The 14,950-nt window shown below is 43.6% G+C and overlaps 1 protein-coding gene across 15 annotated transcripts in view; it reads left to right on the top strand.

The window, feature by feature from the left end:
• The first annotated feature begins 1,200 nt into the window (after positions 1–1,200).
• The window catches only part of NCAM1 (neural cell adhesion molecule 1), a 302,954-nt gene continuing 289,204 nt past the window's right edge, over positions 1,201–14,950 (top strand). For all 15 annotated transcript variants that reach the window (XM_046638569.1, XM_046638570.1, XM_046638572.1 and 12 more), the window contains exon 1: positions 1,201–1,545. In XM_046638569.1, coding sequence (XP_046494525.1) covers positions 1,494–1,545 — 52 coding nt within the window. In that variant the 5' untranslated portion in view covers positions 1,201–1,493. The remainder of the gene's footprint in view (positions 1,546–14,950) is intronic.

A 14,950-nucleotide genomic window follows, 5' to 3' on the forward strand; every position in this document is an offset into this window, starting at 1 on the left:
TATTATAAAAGTAAATGTTGTGAAAGATGGATTTGGGGGAGGAAGTACTTATCAAGGGTCGGTGAAGACACAGTGTGTTGGCGTGGCCGCTTGGTCTAGTACCCTGGAGGAAAGGGGGAGGAGATGCCAGCCCCTCCAGGAAGGGAGGCAGGCTCGTCAGCCAGTAGAGGATGGGTTTGTAAGGAGTGGTACAGCAGTGGAGAGCCTGACCTTTAAAGAAAAAGGGAGTACGTGGTAATGTTGGCGCACTGGTGCGTGGAACGTTGGCGGCCTTCCTCTGGGAGGGTTGCACGGCGCTAGGCTAATAGCTTATTCCAGCATCTAGAACACTTGGAGCTCCTGACTCTTTGTCACCTTTTGCTCCTTAAACACTCAAGCCTTGCTCAGGTGCTGAAACATATTTATTTTCGCCCTACTCCCCACCTTCTTCTGTTTAAAATACAGCTGTAAGACTAACTGAAACGCTTTGCCATTGGTACCTCAATGCTATTCTACATTAATATCTTTAAGAATTGAGGTTGCGTGACCTTGTAAGAAAATATTATTTACTATCACAGCTCTACCATAAAATCTACCTAAAAAGCCTTGGTGATCTTCATAAAGAGACCACGGATTTCAGCATTTATAAACAAGAAAACATTTTCCTTCAGTTATTTCTGGAAATTCCTTCTAAACATCTGCGGTTTCTTCTAACTTGTTTCCCATCTCCTCTCCTCTTTGTGGGAGAGCAAACTTCATAGCTGGAAGAAAACAAACAAACAAACAAAACCGAAACAAAACCCCGAAGCAACAATTCCTATCCCTCTCCAAATTTCTAATTTCCTGCACTTAAAACAAAAAACTAATCCTAAGATTTCCTTGTTTCAAGAATCTTAGGATCTAAATGGAGATTTGACAACTTTGAAAACCTAACCAAACCTAAGATTTTGTTTTTATTATTTATTAGCTATTAAAATATCCAGTCTCCTGATTAAGGAAGGCTGGATGGCAGGAGGGACCACGGAGGCCTTGGGGAGAAGTGTGAAAAGAAGAAATCCCAGCTCTGCCTGGGGAACCGCATATGAAAGAGCCCGATTCCTCCGCTAACTCCAGGCCGCGTTTTGCAAGCGGCCGCATCTGCCTCCCCTGTCTCTCTTACCTCCTTGATGCTCGGCACTATTTGTGGCCGGCGTGGTGGAAGGACACAGTGAGGTTCTCACCCCCGCCCCCCGCCCCTCGCTCCCATCCCCAGTTCCATCAAAGCGAACCCGGGCCAGCGCAAGGATCTCCGAGTTGCGAGTGTGCTGAGGCTGGGACTGTCACTCATTCTCCGATCAGCGCGTGAACGCAGCTCGGCAGCCGCTGGCAGGAAACAATTCTGCAAAAATAATCATACTCAGCCTGGCAATTGTCTGCCCCTAGGTCTGTTGCTCTGCCGCCGTCCACACTCGCTGCAAGGGGGGGGGCACAGAATTTACCGCGGCAAGAACATCCCTCCCAGCCAGCAGATTACAATGCTGCAAACTAAGGATCTCATCTGGACTTTGTTTTTCCTGGGAACTGCAGGTACATTTTTAAATTATTATTATTCTCAGTCTGATTCACTAATTCCCTCCCTCCCCCTGGTCTTCCCCCGAAGAACACTGTTATTTGGGGGGGTTTTATGTGGAATGCTAAGGGTGGTCATTTTCGTTAAGCTGAGGAATGAGCGCATCGCCCTTGCTGCCCAGCCGAACCCCGCGCCCTCCAGGGCTGCGCTGGACACGGGCTGCCTCCCGGCGCAGCGAGCGCCGGGCGCCCCTCTGGCGCGCCCGCCCTTCCCACTTTCTGTGTCCGCGGTGCTGGGAGCGGAGCCACCCGCTCCCGGGGACGCTGCGACCGCGCCGGTGATGGGCAGTGCTCCTTCCCCGAAGGCGGGCGGCGGGGCGGGGGATGCGGCTGCTCGGTGGTGCCGCCGCACAGGCTCCGATTCCGCTGGGAAGAGGCTTGTCAGCTCGGGCTCCAGGAAGAGTGAACAATAAGGCCGGGGCAGCCGCCTCCGATCGTTATTTCCCTGGGTCTAATAAAGTGGGGCTCGCCACCTTCGCGTCCCCCCCGCCCCGCCCCGGACCGAATAGCGGTTTGCAAAATGGGGCGAAATGGGCAGAATCTCAGGACTGTGTGGTCGTTGTTGCACCCCCGTCGACGTGACGTTAGTTTTTCATTTGCCAAATTGCTGGTTAGTTGCAAAGCCGGCTCTCGGCCGGGAGCACGGAGGGATGGGAGGGTCGAGCGCCGCGTTTTGACAGGAGGAAGTGAGGAGGGGCGGAGGGCGAGGAGGGCGTGATCCGGGATGCCTGATGTGTGTGCGCGCGCGTGTGTGCGCGCGTGTGCCTGCACACGCACCTCGAGCCCCGTGTTGTACGGTGCGAGAGAAGAATGGCAGGTAGCCGCCCGAAACACCTCGCCCCAGTCTCCTTTCTTTGGGCGAGGTTCCTTATCCTCGCAAAGTGCGAACAATAGGGAGCTGGGAGGAAGACAGTAGGGATGCTGCCATGGGTGGCTGGGGCTGTGCCGCCGCCCAGAGAAGCTCGGCGGCCGGGAGGGAGGTTCATTTCATTTTGGGTATTTCCATCCTGGCCTCCCTGGAAGATTCTTCTGTGCGTGCCCACCCTCCCCTCCAGCTTCCCCCCCTACCCCACCCCACCCCACCCTAGGATTTGTGTTTTGGAAGGGAAGGGATAAGAAAAGGAACAGGGGCCGCAGAGAGCTGGGTGGGGTGGGCGGACATTCTGGGCAAGGGGCGTGTGCTGAGAAGCGCCCGAAGAAATCCAGCAGAGAGGACTGTGAGTCGTGGTCGCCGCTGCCAGGTGCCGCTGGAGCTGCCCTAGACGGCCGAGCCTGGGTTGGGGAGCGCGCGGGGCGGGCCGAGGAGCACCCAGCGCGCCCCCTCCCCGGGTGGCACGAGAGCAGCGCTCGGCCGCCGCCTCCAGCCAACTCAGGTCCCTCCCTTGGCGACCAATCAGAGCGAGGCTGGCTGGGCGGGAAGCCGCGAGAGGCTTTTATTGCGGCGCGGGTGGCGGCCCCGGAGCTGCCAGGACCGTCTCTCGGTGTTCCAGCCGTAACGGTCTCGCTCATCCCCCGCCGGGAGGAACCCCGCCCTGCGGCCGGTCCCCAGCCTGCCCCGCAGTTTCCGAGGAAATAAAATGGAGTCTAGGTGGTTACCAGGAGGTGCTCGCCCACTCGCGCCCCTTTCACGCCAACTTGGAGCATCCTCCCGCCCGCTCCAGCACACACACTCGCGCCGCGTCGTCCCGGCCTGAGCGCGTCGCTTCGGAGGGCGCCGTGGCAGGGCGCTCCGACGCGCGTGCGCCGACCGGCCGGCCCTGGGCCGGGGGCAAAGCTGGGGGCGGGGGCGGGGGGCCCCCATCAGAAGGCCAAACTCAGTCCGCACGTCGCTGGGTCCCCCGCCGCCACCTGGCAAGGGGCGACCGGGCATGCCCTTTTCCGTCGTGCCTCTGGGTCTCCGCGGCGCGAACTCCCTGCTCGGGGGTTTGTGTTTCTGGGACCTCCTCTCGTCTAGGTGGGGGCTTGACAATGGAGACCTGATATTGGGTGGGCCTTTGGGGGATCGCAAGCCAGTCCTTTCTGTCATCGTGATGGGTGTAACCCTCGGTGTTTGGATCCCCAGGGAGGTGTATGCGCTGCACACTCAGGGAATCCCAGCTTGGAATGTTCGCGGCTGCTCAGGCAAGGGTGACATTCTGACCAACGTTCCCTTTAAGGAAAGCTGCTTCATTTCTGACCCTAGTGCCCTCAAGATAGGAAGAAAGCAGAACGTGGAACGTATAAGATTGCTTAACAAAAGAAAGAAATTGAGCGGCTTTTCAAAGAGAAATAATTTTCCATTAAAGTTTCTACCATAGTTTAAGAAAATTGAGCATTTCAAGTCAAAGAGTCAGGACGAAAATAAAAACAATAACTTACACACACACACACACACACACATTTTTGGCCACAAATGTTGGATCATCTCCAGGGACAGTAGTCGTTCAGTCCGGCCCACTTGGTGAGTATGAAAATTTAGATGGAAAGTGGCTAACCTTAGTATGTCAGACGGGTCAGGTCTGCTGCCCCTGTCTTATGTTGGTGTCTTCTGCTCTTTAGGAATAAAGCGAAAGGTTGTGGAATTACATAGCAAATTTGAGTCTGTTCTAACAGCAGTTTTGGATGTTTGTGGAAAAATTATTTGATTGAATGATCTGGAATGGTTGTGAAGTCATACATTTATATGATAATTTTACAGTCCTCTGCCAATTTAACTCGCAAGAGTCAAGGAATGGCTAGGACTGGTTTTCTAACAAGATAACACCAGATTAAGAACAAAGAACACCGTGCTACCTTACCAACGCCAGCTAGCACACACGTAGTGGGTGTGTGACGTTCCTCATTAGGTGAATTGAGAAGTGTATCAGCAGTTTGCTGTGAGTTCAATTATGGTGAGCTGTATTTTTTCATTGATTTTCATTTTAAGATCAGAAATATGTCTTTTGGAGTAAAATTGAACTGAATGTAATAAAGCCATATTTAAGAATGTGGAAAACCTTTCACAACTCTATCCAAAAACCGAAAATTTAATTTTCTTTCAACAACTATTGGCATATTTTAAAATATTGAAAATAACTTAGAATTTATTTAAAATTCAACAGTTCAACAAAAAGAGAATATAATCCAGACATTGTGGGAGTGTGGCCTGTCATTATTTAATAGTTTTTGAGCTACTGTTCCCACTAGAAATGTTCTAAAGATTTACCAGTCAGGCTAAGTTTTCATTAGTCTAAAACTTACATTATTTTTTAAGTCAATTTTTCAAGTAACTCTTCCTTTTTCCTTCAACAGGTTGAATTTGTTGATTTCTTTCCAGATACCTTTACCCAGGATCGTTTTTGTTTTTTTTTTAATAACACTAGAATAGCATAGAACAAGGACATGTTCTTGTTCCATAAAGGAGGTTCATCTGGGTGTCTTTGGTAATTGATTAAGGATGTGTTGATTAATTGGTGACGGTTTCTTGAACTTGATAGTTCAAGAATTAAGGTAGTAATTGTTTGCCAAAATAAAACCCAAAAAACCAAAAAGAACCCAAAAAATTATGGTGGGGGTGTGCTATTCCCAGGGACTTTGGGTCCTTACTCAAGGCAGCAATAAGAGAAATCAGTCACACGGAACCCCCCAATTCTAAGAGTTTTCATTGCTTCTCTTTGGAATATATTTATTCCTCAGATACGTACGTAATATGTAATTTAATGTAAGTAATCTATGTCTATATTTTTCTGTTACAGGGAACAACGTCTTAATTGCTTTTCGAAATAAATAGCACCATTTTGTCATTCAAAAACTAATCTTTAGACATGATAGATTTTTTTTCCCCCACTAAATGAACTCAGTTTCTTAAATTATAGACAGATTCTTATAAACTTTATACTACTTGAAATATGGACTTTGGAATTTCCAATGCAACCACTTAATTTTTTAAAGCGACAAATCCTTTATTTAATATTAGTTGATGAATTTCCCACATTTTGCATCTTCGGTGTTAAAGAACTGTGGCCGCTTTCCAGACTGAAAGTGACTTCAAAGCTACTGGCAGGCCTCCAAAGATATTTTACAGACAGTCCTTCCGATCTTTGTGTAAGATAAGTGATTGACTACCTGTTGCTAAAGAACAGTTTGAACTTTCGCTACCGATCTTGGGTTTGTGGTGATGGAGAGCAGAACCAATTGGCAGGGAGGGGAGAGAGGGGACCGCACCTGCCACAGTCAGTCTCCTGGAAACAGTCAGCCTGGGAGGAGACAAAGGCGTTTTCAGAAGGCTCCCCTGTACAAGCTAAGTGTTGAGTTTTTGAGCACACGAGTGTTTTATGGTGTCAAGATAAATATTCTGATGTAAATTCCATCATGGATAATTCTTTGGTTCAGTGATCTAATGAAGATATAGGCTAAGAAACATCTGGAACTTTAAAAGAAAGGGCAGCAAATTACAAGTAGTATTTTACTAGTCTTAAAAATGGGTTACACATTAAACAAACTTGAAACCATGAATCAACTGGCTCTATAATAATAATGGCTATTAAAATTTTGAATAAAAAAGGCTAAGGTTAAGATTCCTCTAGTTGAAAAGGAAGAAATATGAGTAAAAATTCAGAAGAGAATTTTATGTATCTTTTAGAATACTCAGCAAGTCTCCGAGCAATATTGTAAGAGATGGCCTCTTAGGAAGAGAGAAATGCCCAAGGACCTCTGAATCTTAATCATTAGGTCCAGAGTTTTTAATATGAAAAAACAGTGTAGTGAAACTATTATCAGTAATACAGGTACATGCCTGTACTATTGTAGGGCACTAAAATCTAGAAGTTAATCTGAAGGTCACAGGCATGTCACCTCTAGCCCTTTTTGTTATTAACGTGTGGTGCCAAACCTTATAATCATTTGCTGGTGTAAAGGGATGTAAATTATTTGTCGTTGCCAGTGGTGCCATTATGCCCTTTCATTTCATGGTGTTGAAATGCTGTCCCTCAGCTGAAGATGCTCATTAGGAGCATTGCCTTTTGATGTTGGTCTGGGTGCCAAATGGCGATCTTTGAGCCAGTTTCAATACATTACATTTAAAACGCTCTTAGGCCATGTCTGCCTGCAGCCACTGAGTTCACCGTTTGCAGTTATGATGACCCATTTCCCCCTTTCTGCAGTATTAATTTAGCTTCCAAGCAAGCAGAGACTCAAAGAGGACCGCACTAAAAGGATAAGCCATTTGGTCTATCTGTGAAGGTTTTAATAAACCTGCTATGCATTCTTTTTCTCTCAGATACATGTAAATGTACTTTCAATTCGAAGATTACATCACTTATCTTGTATGGAAAGTCTTCTCTATTACCTGTATTCTACTGTGCGTTCTCACTGAGTACTTTTTTGATTGTAGCTGCAAACACTTGCAACATCTGCCTCTGTTTTCCATTCTGTGTCATTCCTGAGATAACATGTGAAAAGCCTTTTGGTATCCGGTTACCTCATCATTTAGGAATATTCGTAGTAATGTCACATGCTTTGAGATTGTGTTACATTAGGTTTTCTCTTAAATAGTTGATCAAATATGTTTATTGAGGGCCAGCTTTTTATCATCCGCTCTGTGGGGAATTACAAAGGACTGAGATGACGTAATTTGTTCTGTCAAGGAACCCTGGAAGTGATATAGCTCAGAGATTAAGGGTGGCAGACAACCGTTGAAACGCTAGCCATATATATCCCTTATTTGCCATCTGATCTTGGGGAAGTCATTTAACTTCTCGAAGTATCAGTTTCCTCTTCTGTGAAATGGGAAAATTAGTAATATCTACTTGTTAGCATTGTTGTGAATATTTTAGAGATCACAGGACTTTAATGCATGCAATAAGCTGTGTTTATTAATGAGAAAAAGAGATGGATATGGATCTAAAACACAGCCATATTGCTCTCTTTTTAGAAGGACTTAAAAAATGCTATTGTGAGAGCATGCCTTTTTCAGTGATTAGAACCAGACTTACAAACAATCTGTTGTTAAATATCCCTGCACTGTTGTGTTGGTTATGAACCCCTTACGGAGAAAAGAGGTCTCATTCTGTGATTGAAAGCCGTTAGCACTGGGGTCGATCTAGGTTTCGTGGCGCATGAAGGGTATACAATTTTGAGGCACCCGTTTAAGAAAAATACAGAACTCTCTTGCTTTTGTGAAATTTAGAAAACATATGACCATTGGAACACATTGTCAGGTCCCCATTCCCCAGAGCCAAGAAGGACCCCATTCAGGGAGGGGCTCTCTGACCTCTGACCTGTGTTAGCAATGGTGTTTTGGTCTACTTGGGTCCACTCGCTTGAGGATAGAGGCTCACTGTTCCAGTTTGTTAAACGTGTACCTCATAAAGGTGGTTTGTGTTGTTTTTAGAAGATTAGGATCAGGTATGAAAATCAAAGTTATTTTTGAAAAGAAGCTATTTGACCTTTATTTTACAAGAAATCAAGTGAGATCTGAAGTGATTTAATCTTTCTCACTGCTGATATTTTTGTGAATTACTAACTGGAATTAAATAAAGTAATTGCTATTATTATTCAAATGCGTCAGACACAAGTGCCGTAAAGGCAGGACAGGAAGTAGTTTTGCCAACTAAAAGCATATGATGTTGGAGGAGAGACTGAAGATTTTGTTTTAGCTATCTAAGGGGAGATAAACTGGATGTGTAATCCCAATAATTCTATCTTAATCATCACTAGTCAATTCAGAGAGATTTTGGTGTGCATTATGTCATTTAATCTTCACATCATTGTTCAGTAAATGTTCACTATTTGCGTGGTGCTGGGTGCTGGGAATACAGTGGTAAACTAAACATACGTTGTCCCTGTTTAAATGGAGTTTCCAGTGTAATAGTGCAGTGGAATATAGACATTAAACACTACACACATATATTTATAATTACATTTTCTGAAGAAAACTAAGGAAAGGAACAGGGTGCTCTGAGAGACTGTCAGGGGCAAATCCGCCTTTGACTGGGTGGATGGGGAGGAGAGGAGGTAGCATTAAAAACTCAGAAATAGGAAGGACAGGTGGTCTTCTCACTTTAAGCCATAGTTGATCGACTACTTGATTCACCAAACATTGAACCACAACAAACATTCCTGAATTCCCTCATTCAGCAGACCTTCCTGAAGCAAAACTTCCTGAAGTTTTGAGAAGGTCAAATAACTTCCGGCATTGTGGAAGGTTTCAGGTTATAAAGTTGAGTAAGATTGCCTCTGCCTCCAGAGTTAACCATCTAGTGTGGGAGAGAGACAGACTATACTTATAGATAGAGACGTGAGTTAAATTCCGTTGGAGCACAAGGAAGGGAGCAATTAACTCTACTTGGGCCTCCCTTGAGCTGGGCAGGGGGCATGAGTTTGCTTCACGGGAGGGAGCAGGACGAAGAGGTGACTCAGGCAGAGCTAACATAGTGAGATGTGAATATATGCAGTCGTCTTGGAGAGCAGGGTGGAGGTGACCAGAGATTAGGAGACAAAAACTTTATAGGACCAGATTGTGTTAGGTCTTGCAATAGAAACTGAGGCTGAGAAAGGATAGGTGACTTACACGCGTGAAGCTGGGACCATAACGTACATCAGTTGGCTGCATCGCCTCCTTTTCTAAGGTTAGGATAATTTGATACATATAGCATCAGAATACATGCCAAGCAGATGTAATTTTGCTTGGCTTCTGGGCTGAGTCTGACCGGATTGAGGGAGGAGTGATGGTGGAGGGGCGGTACCAGGACCTTTGGAGTCTGGCAGGTCGGGGTTGAGTCCACTCGTCGTAACTGACATTCTGCAAGTTGCTGGGCTTCTGGGCCTGCTCCCCTGTCTGTAAAATGGGGATAATGACACCTCCTTATGGGTTTTGGTGAACTTAAATAAAATCACATATGTAAAACAGGTGATACGCAGTAGGTACTCAATATGTGCTCTTAAAAAGTTCGTTTTGAGTGGAGATTTTATTTGAAATGTTTATATTAAACAGGTGTACTGCGAATATGATGTGCAAAGTTCTGTGCTGGAGGCTGAAGGGGAAAACAAAACAAATTTAAGAATATTATATTGGTCCTGCGAAGGCTTTCAGATGGTGGGAGAGAAAATACTTCCTTAGTTCAGACAGTTAGGAAATCATGAGAGCTGCTATGTGAATCAGTGCCTAAAAGAGGGAGGCAGATGTTAATTGTGAGACTTGTTTAGAAAGGCAAAACTCATCTTGGTTGGTTTTAACGACTGGAAAAGGGTATGGAGGAGCCTAGTACTTGATCTGGACGTCCGTAGACATAAGGATAATTAGCGAGAAAAAAAGACCTATTTCTCTGTAGAAGGAGATGAGCCTATCTAGAGAATTGGTAGTGAAGAGCAGTGAAAGCAGATTGGATATTGGGGCAGGTCTTATTAAAATCTTAAATGCTACACAAAGGAGGGGGTGCTGCTGGAGATGTTAGAGAAATCTTTTTTTTTTTTTTTGAGGAAGATTAGCCCTGAGCTAACATCTGCCGCCAATCCTCCTCTTTTTGTTGAGAAAGACTGGCCCTGAGCTAACATCCGTGTCCATCTTCCTATTCTTTATATGTGGGACGCCTACCACAGCGTGGCTTGCCAAGTGGTATCATGTCCGCCCCCGGGATCCAAACCGGCGACCCCTGGGCCACCGAAGCGGGACGTGTACACTTAACCGCTGTGCCACTGGGCCGGCCCCAAGAAATCATTTTTAAAAAATATTTAAGAATATAGTCAGTGAGAGGGGCTGGCCCCGTGGCCGAATGGTTAAGTTCGCGCGCTCCGCTGCAGGCGGCCCAGTGTTTCGTCAGTTCGAATCCTGGGTGCGGACATGGCACTGCTCATCAGACCACGCTGAGGCAGCGTCCCACATGCCACAACTAGAAGAACCCACAACGAAGAATACATAACTATGTACCGGGGGGCTTTGGGGAGAAAAAGGAAAAAATAAAATCTTTAAAAAAAAAAAAAAAAGAATATAGTCAGTGAGAGCAATTGAACATCTGCTGTTCTAGGCTCTGTGTTTGATGCCAGCTATCAATTAGCAGAGAGGGAGGGAGGAGCAAATCGGGAGGGATCAGTGCAGTACTTAAGGGGAGTTTGGTTTTATGTAGCAGCCACTATAGTGGCTGGACATAATTGTGGGTTAGTAAAAGGATTTCTGCTATGTTATGAAAAATCAGCTAGATGATGGAGGGCTCAGAGGCTGGAAGATGGGAGCCAGTGAAAGCTGGTTTGGAGGCCAGTGAAGTCCAATGAAAGCCTCTTGCTTTATCTGATAGGAAGACATGTGTGGGGGGAAAAGTTCCTGTTGGGTTTAGGTTAAAAAGATTTTGGGTTAAAGATTTGGCGCTGCTACCAAGTAACCAAGTAAATTTATATGTTACTTAACCTCTTTGAACTATAATTTTCTCACTTGATTATAAGCATCAAATAAAATAATATAAGTGAAATGCATTGTAAACCAAAATACTTTCACAACTATACCTTTTATTAATGGGCATGTAGCCAAATAGTCTTATAAAAATCAAATTTGTGATGTACCAGAGGGGCTTGTTAAATTCAACTGATATATTTTATAAAGCAGATAATCTTGGAAAGATACCCTTGTAATGGCTTTGGATAAGTATAAAAAAGGCACACAGCTGAGATGTTAGAGATGACAACACCAGCAAGGGTAGATGATACGTCCAAAATGGTGGACGACTGAGAGAAAGGAGTTTTTTAAGTGACAAACCGGAGGGAATGAAATAATCATGGTACTGTCAACATGAGGGGGGAATTCAGAAAAGGGGTACCTTGGGTGAAAGATGGATAATCTCGGTTCACATTAGGTTTTAGAAAAAATTGGGGTGTCCTAGTTTCTTAACTTGTAGGTCAATATTTTTCAACTGTTGATGGTGAAATCTGTTTAGTTGGTTTCTACTAGCATTGAAAAAGAGGGAAGAAGAAAAAAAGGAGGAAAGAAGGAATGGAATAGAATAGGAAAGAGAGTATATCTTATGTAGGAAGGGTAAATATTGTTTTGTGAAACTTTTGTTGACCCGCTTGTGATGGAAAGCGTATATCTTCTTATGGCTCAGGTCAAAATAGTAGAAAGCTAATGTCATAGGTGGAGGAGTATAGGATAGAGAGAGGGTCAAACAATCTCTAGTGCAGAGGAGTTCCAGGATAGAGATTTAATGGATTTCAGGGGAGAGGGAGGAGCAATGACAGCAAAAATATTTATTGAGCATCTACACAATCTGTTAGCTACAGGTATAAAACAGAAAATGAAAACTCTAAAGTACAATACCTTGACAGTAAGAGACTTACTGTCTAGTGGAGAATGAAAAGGTAACTAGGAGTCCCAGGTAGCATTTAAAGCCAAATATGTGGCTCAGATTTTAGAGGCAGGACACAGATGACCTGGGCACCAGGGGAGATTGGAGAAGTCTTCTCAATGTAAGTGAGAGTCGGAGGAGGTTTTAAAGGAAGGATTTGGGGTGGGTGAGGGTAGGTTACTTGTTGCAAGTTTGGGAGGAAGCTGGAGGGAGCCCAGCTAAGGAGACCAAGAAGACTGAGAAGTCGTAGTAATCTATATTTTTATCCTCTTTCAGCGGAGAGCAAACACCATAAATTACAATCGGTACGTTGTGGCGTCTTTATCACACCCGGAAGTATTTATGTTGTAGTATTTATGTAGCATCTAGAATGGTATCTTGTCCATAATTCAGAAAGTGCTATTGAACAAAGGGAGGGTTTGAAACAGAACCTAATGTGTGAATGCTTAGGTTAGAGAAGAATAATGATGTTAAATGAAAAAAGTTGGAAACAAATGGTCTATAGAAATATAATGCCAATTTCGTTTAAAAAATCTCTGTCACTTCTTTAGACTGGAAGAAGTTAAGTTTTTTTATACTGTCTGAGTTTTCGCTAATGAGCATATATTGCTTTATTTTCAGATTGTAGAACAATTAGTGCCATGAAAAGGAAAGCAGCAGTACTTACCGTGGTTGAGTTAAAGGAAGATGGGACTCAGGGAGAAACTGGATTTGTTTCAGAGGAAAGTGGGGATCTCACAGTAATTTCAGCTGGAGAGAGAAATTCAAGTTCTTAGAGTCAGAAACTGAGCAAGAGCTGACATCCAGGATACTTGACCAAGGAGAAGGAAAGAAGGGGTGTTAGGTTGGGGATGGCTTCAAACTGAGGGCCATTTGGGCTTAGATACCTGCACACCAAGGGAACGGAGCCAAGAGAGAGGAGAAAGGTGACAAACCTTGCAAAGGACAGCAGGACCGGTTCACGAGAGAGGAAGTGAAGATGTTGGAGGGTTTTTCCCCAGTGATTTCATTTATCATGTGAGGTGATAATTTTTTGACAGTTTTGTCTTGCATCATTGCCCATGATATTCATACCTTTATTTCTCTACCTTTTAAAAATCTTTGTGTGTGTAGCAAACTCTTTTTATAAGTTTCAGAGCACTTTTATTATTCCAGAGGAAATCCCATACCCATTAGTCATTACTTGTCACGCAAAATCTTTTGAAGTTTGTTCTACTTGTCACAAATGGGATGCATTGTTTTTATCAGACGGGCAAAGGAGTGGAAATGATTGTGAGTGACTACTTTCTAATGTTCTTTTATTCATATTTCATCTGGGAGTGTCCATTCTATCTACGTGAGATGCTTCCAATCACCAGTTTAGCTGCACTTCCTGTATGAGAATTGGATTCAGGGTACACTGTAGAAACCTTAAAGATCTGCTGTCACGGTCATAAGAAGATGTAAATCCAATGCAAGCTGTTTGATTTGAGTTATAAATTATCTTCCTTTCTTAATTTAGTACTCTTATCTTTTTGCTGTTGTAGAGACAGAGCATACGGTAGGGGGCGCCCGGTGGGCCTTTGACATCAAATTTGCATTTTGAGTGGTTGCTTTCCTGCTTTCCATGACCTTGAGCCAGCTATTTAATCTCTCCAACACTCAGTTTATTTATCTGTGAAACTAGAATAATAATGCCCACCTAAAAGGGTTATTGTGAGGATGAAATGAGGTAATTTATACAACTGTCTGGCACGTAGTAAGCTTAGTAATTTTTTCCCATTTCCCTTCTTTCTGTTGAAGTTCACAGTGAAAGGATGTACAATTAGTGTTGGATTTAAGTATTGATTATAATTAGAATCACATTTTTTTCCATTTATTTTTCATTCTCTGAGAGTTCAGCATCACCATGAGTTGCAACTGAGTTAGAAATGCCATGGCTGATGGCTGAGCTATTTTACCTCCTGTGAAAGCAAAATCTAGTAGATTTTAATTTTGAGAGAAGTGGAATTTTAAGAAACAAGTTGGTTTGTATAGATTCCGCTGTTTATTTGCATAGAGTTAATATTAACCTGTCAGTTCACCACAATGGTGGAACCATAAAATTTAGTGTGTTTAAGTAATGGTTGCTGATAAAGACCATATTGGGGATATTTCATTAATCTGGAAGTCATTTATCTGGCAACCTTTATTCTTCGGAACACAATTAAGGGAAAGAATGAAGAAGTAAAGGAAAGAAGGCTTTGGATAGCCAAAATAGAGATCCCCAAAGTCCAAGCACTGGATTGTATGCACTTGACACATAGGGAAGTCCTTAAACCTTTATTAAGAAAGAGTCCATATGCTCTTAATTAATTTCCTAGCTTCTACCACATTTACAAAGACTCCTAGATTCAGATTAGAATCAAGGAAACATGACTACTAGGTACAGGTACTCTGATAGTAAGAAGATGTAGTAACTCGAATGGATGGAAAAATTATGAAAAGCAGACTCAGAACTCAACAAGCATGTTGGTCTTTGCCACTTAGTATTTGGTTAAAAAGACAGCCCTATGTATCACAAAATGCCACGGGGCTGTCTGTAACACACTGCAGTACCTCATTTGGAAGAGCCAACTATAGCTCGTTCAAGTGGTAGGCGGCAATTATATGGATTCACTTATTGAGCATGTGTCTTTCCTGTTCAGCTCTGTGCTGGGTGCTGATTGGAGGTATGACTTCAAGGAATTTCCAAAATGTTGGAAAAATAAAATGAACGTAAACATAGGTACCATTGTCTTCATCAATGGCAAGTTGGAATAAAGGAGGTACTGTAATTACAATTAGTGTTACTCATCTGGAAAATTCACTCATGAAACATTCTAATCCCCATGGATTTAGGACAAAGGAGATTTCCTATTTTATATTTACAGAGTGACTTTGTTATATATAGCTTGGATTGAAGTCCATAGCTGTTTTTTTACTAGTAAGAGAAGATGGGTCAGCCAGTTTCTCTCTTCTCTGCTAAGTTGTAGTAAGTATATCTTGAGATTAAAGATCCTAACTATTCAAGCAATTGGAATGAATTGGTTGACATTATTCCCTTCTTTCTTGAA

This window comes from Equus quagga, chromosome 14 (genome assembly GCF_021613505.1).
Source record: "Equus quagga isolate Etosha38 chromosome 14, UCLA_HA_Equagga_1.0, whole genome shotgun sequence".
Taxonomy (NCBI): domain Eukaryota; kingdom Metazoa; phylum Chordata; class Mammalia; order Perissodactyla; family Equidae; genus Equus; species Equus quagga.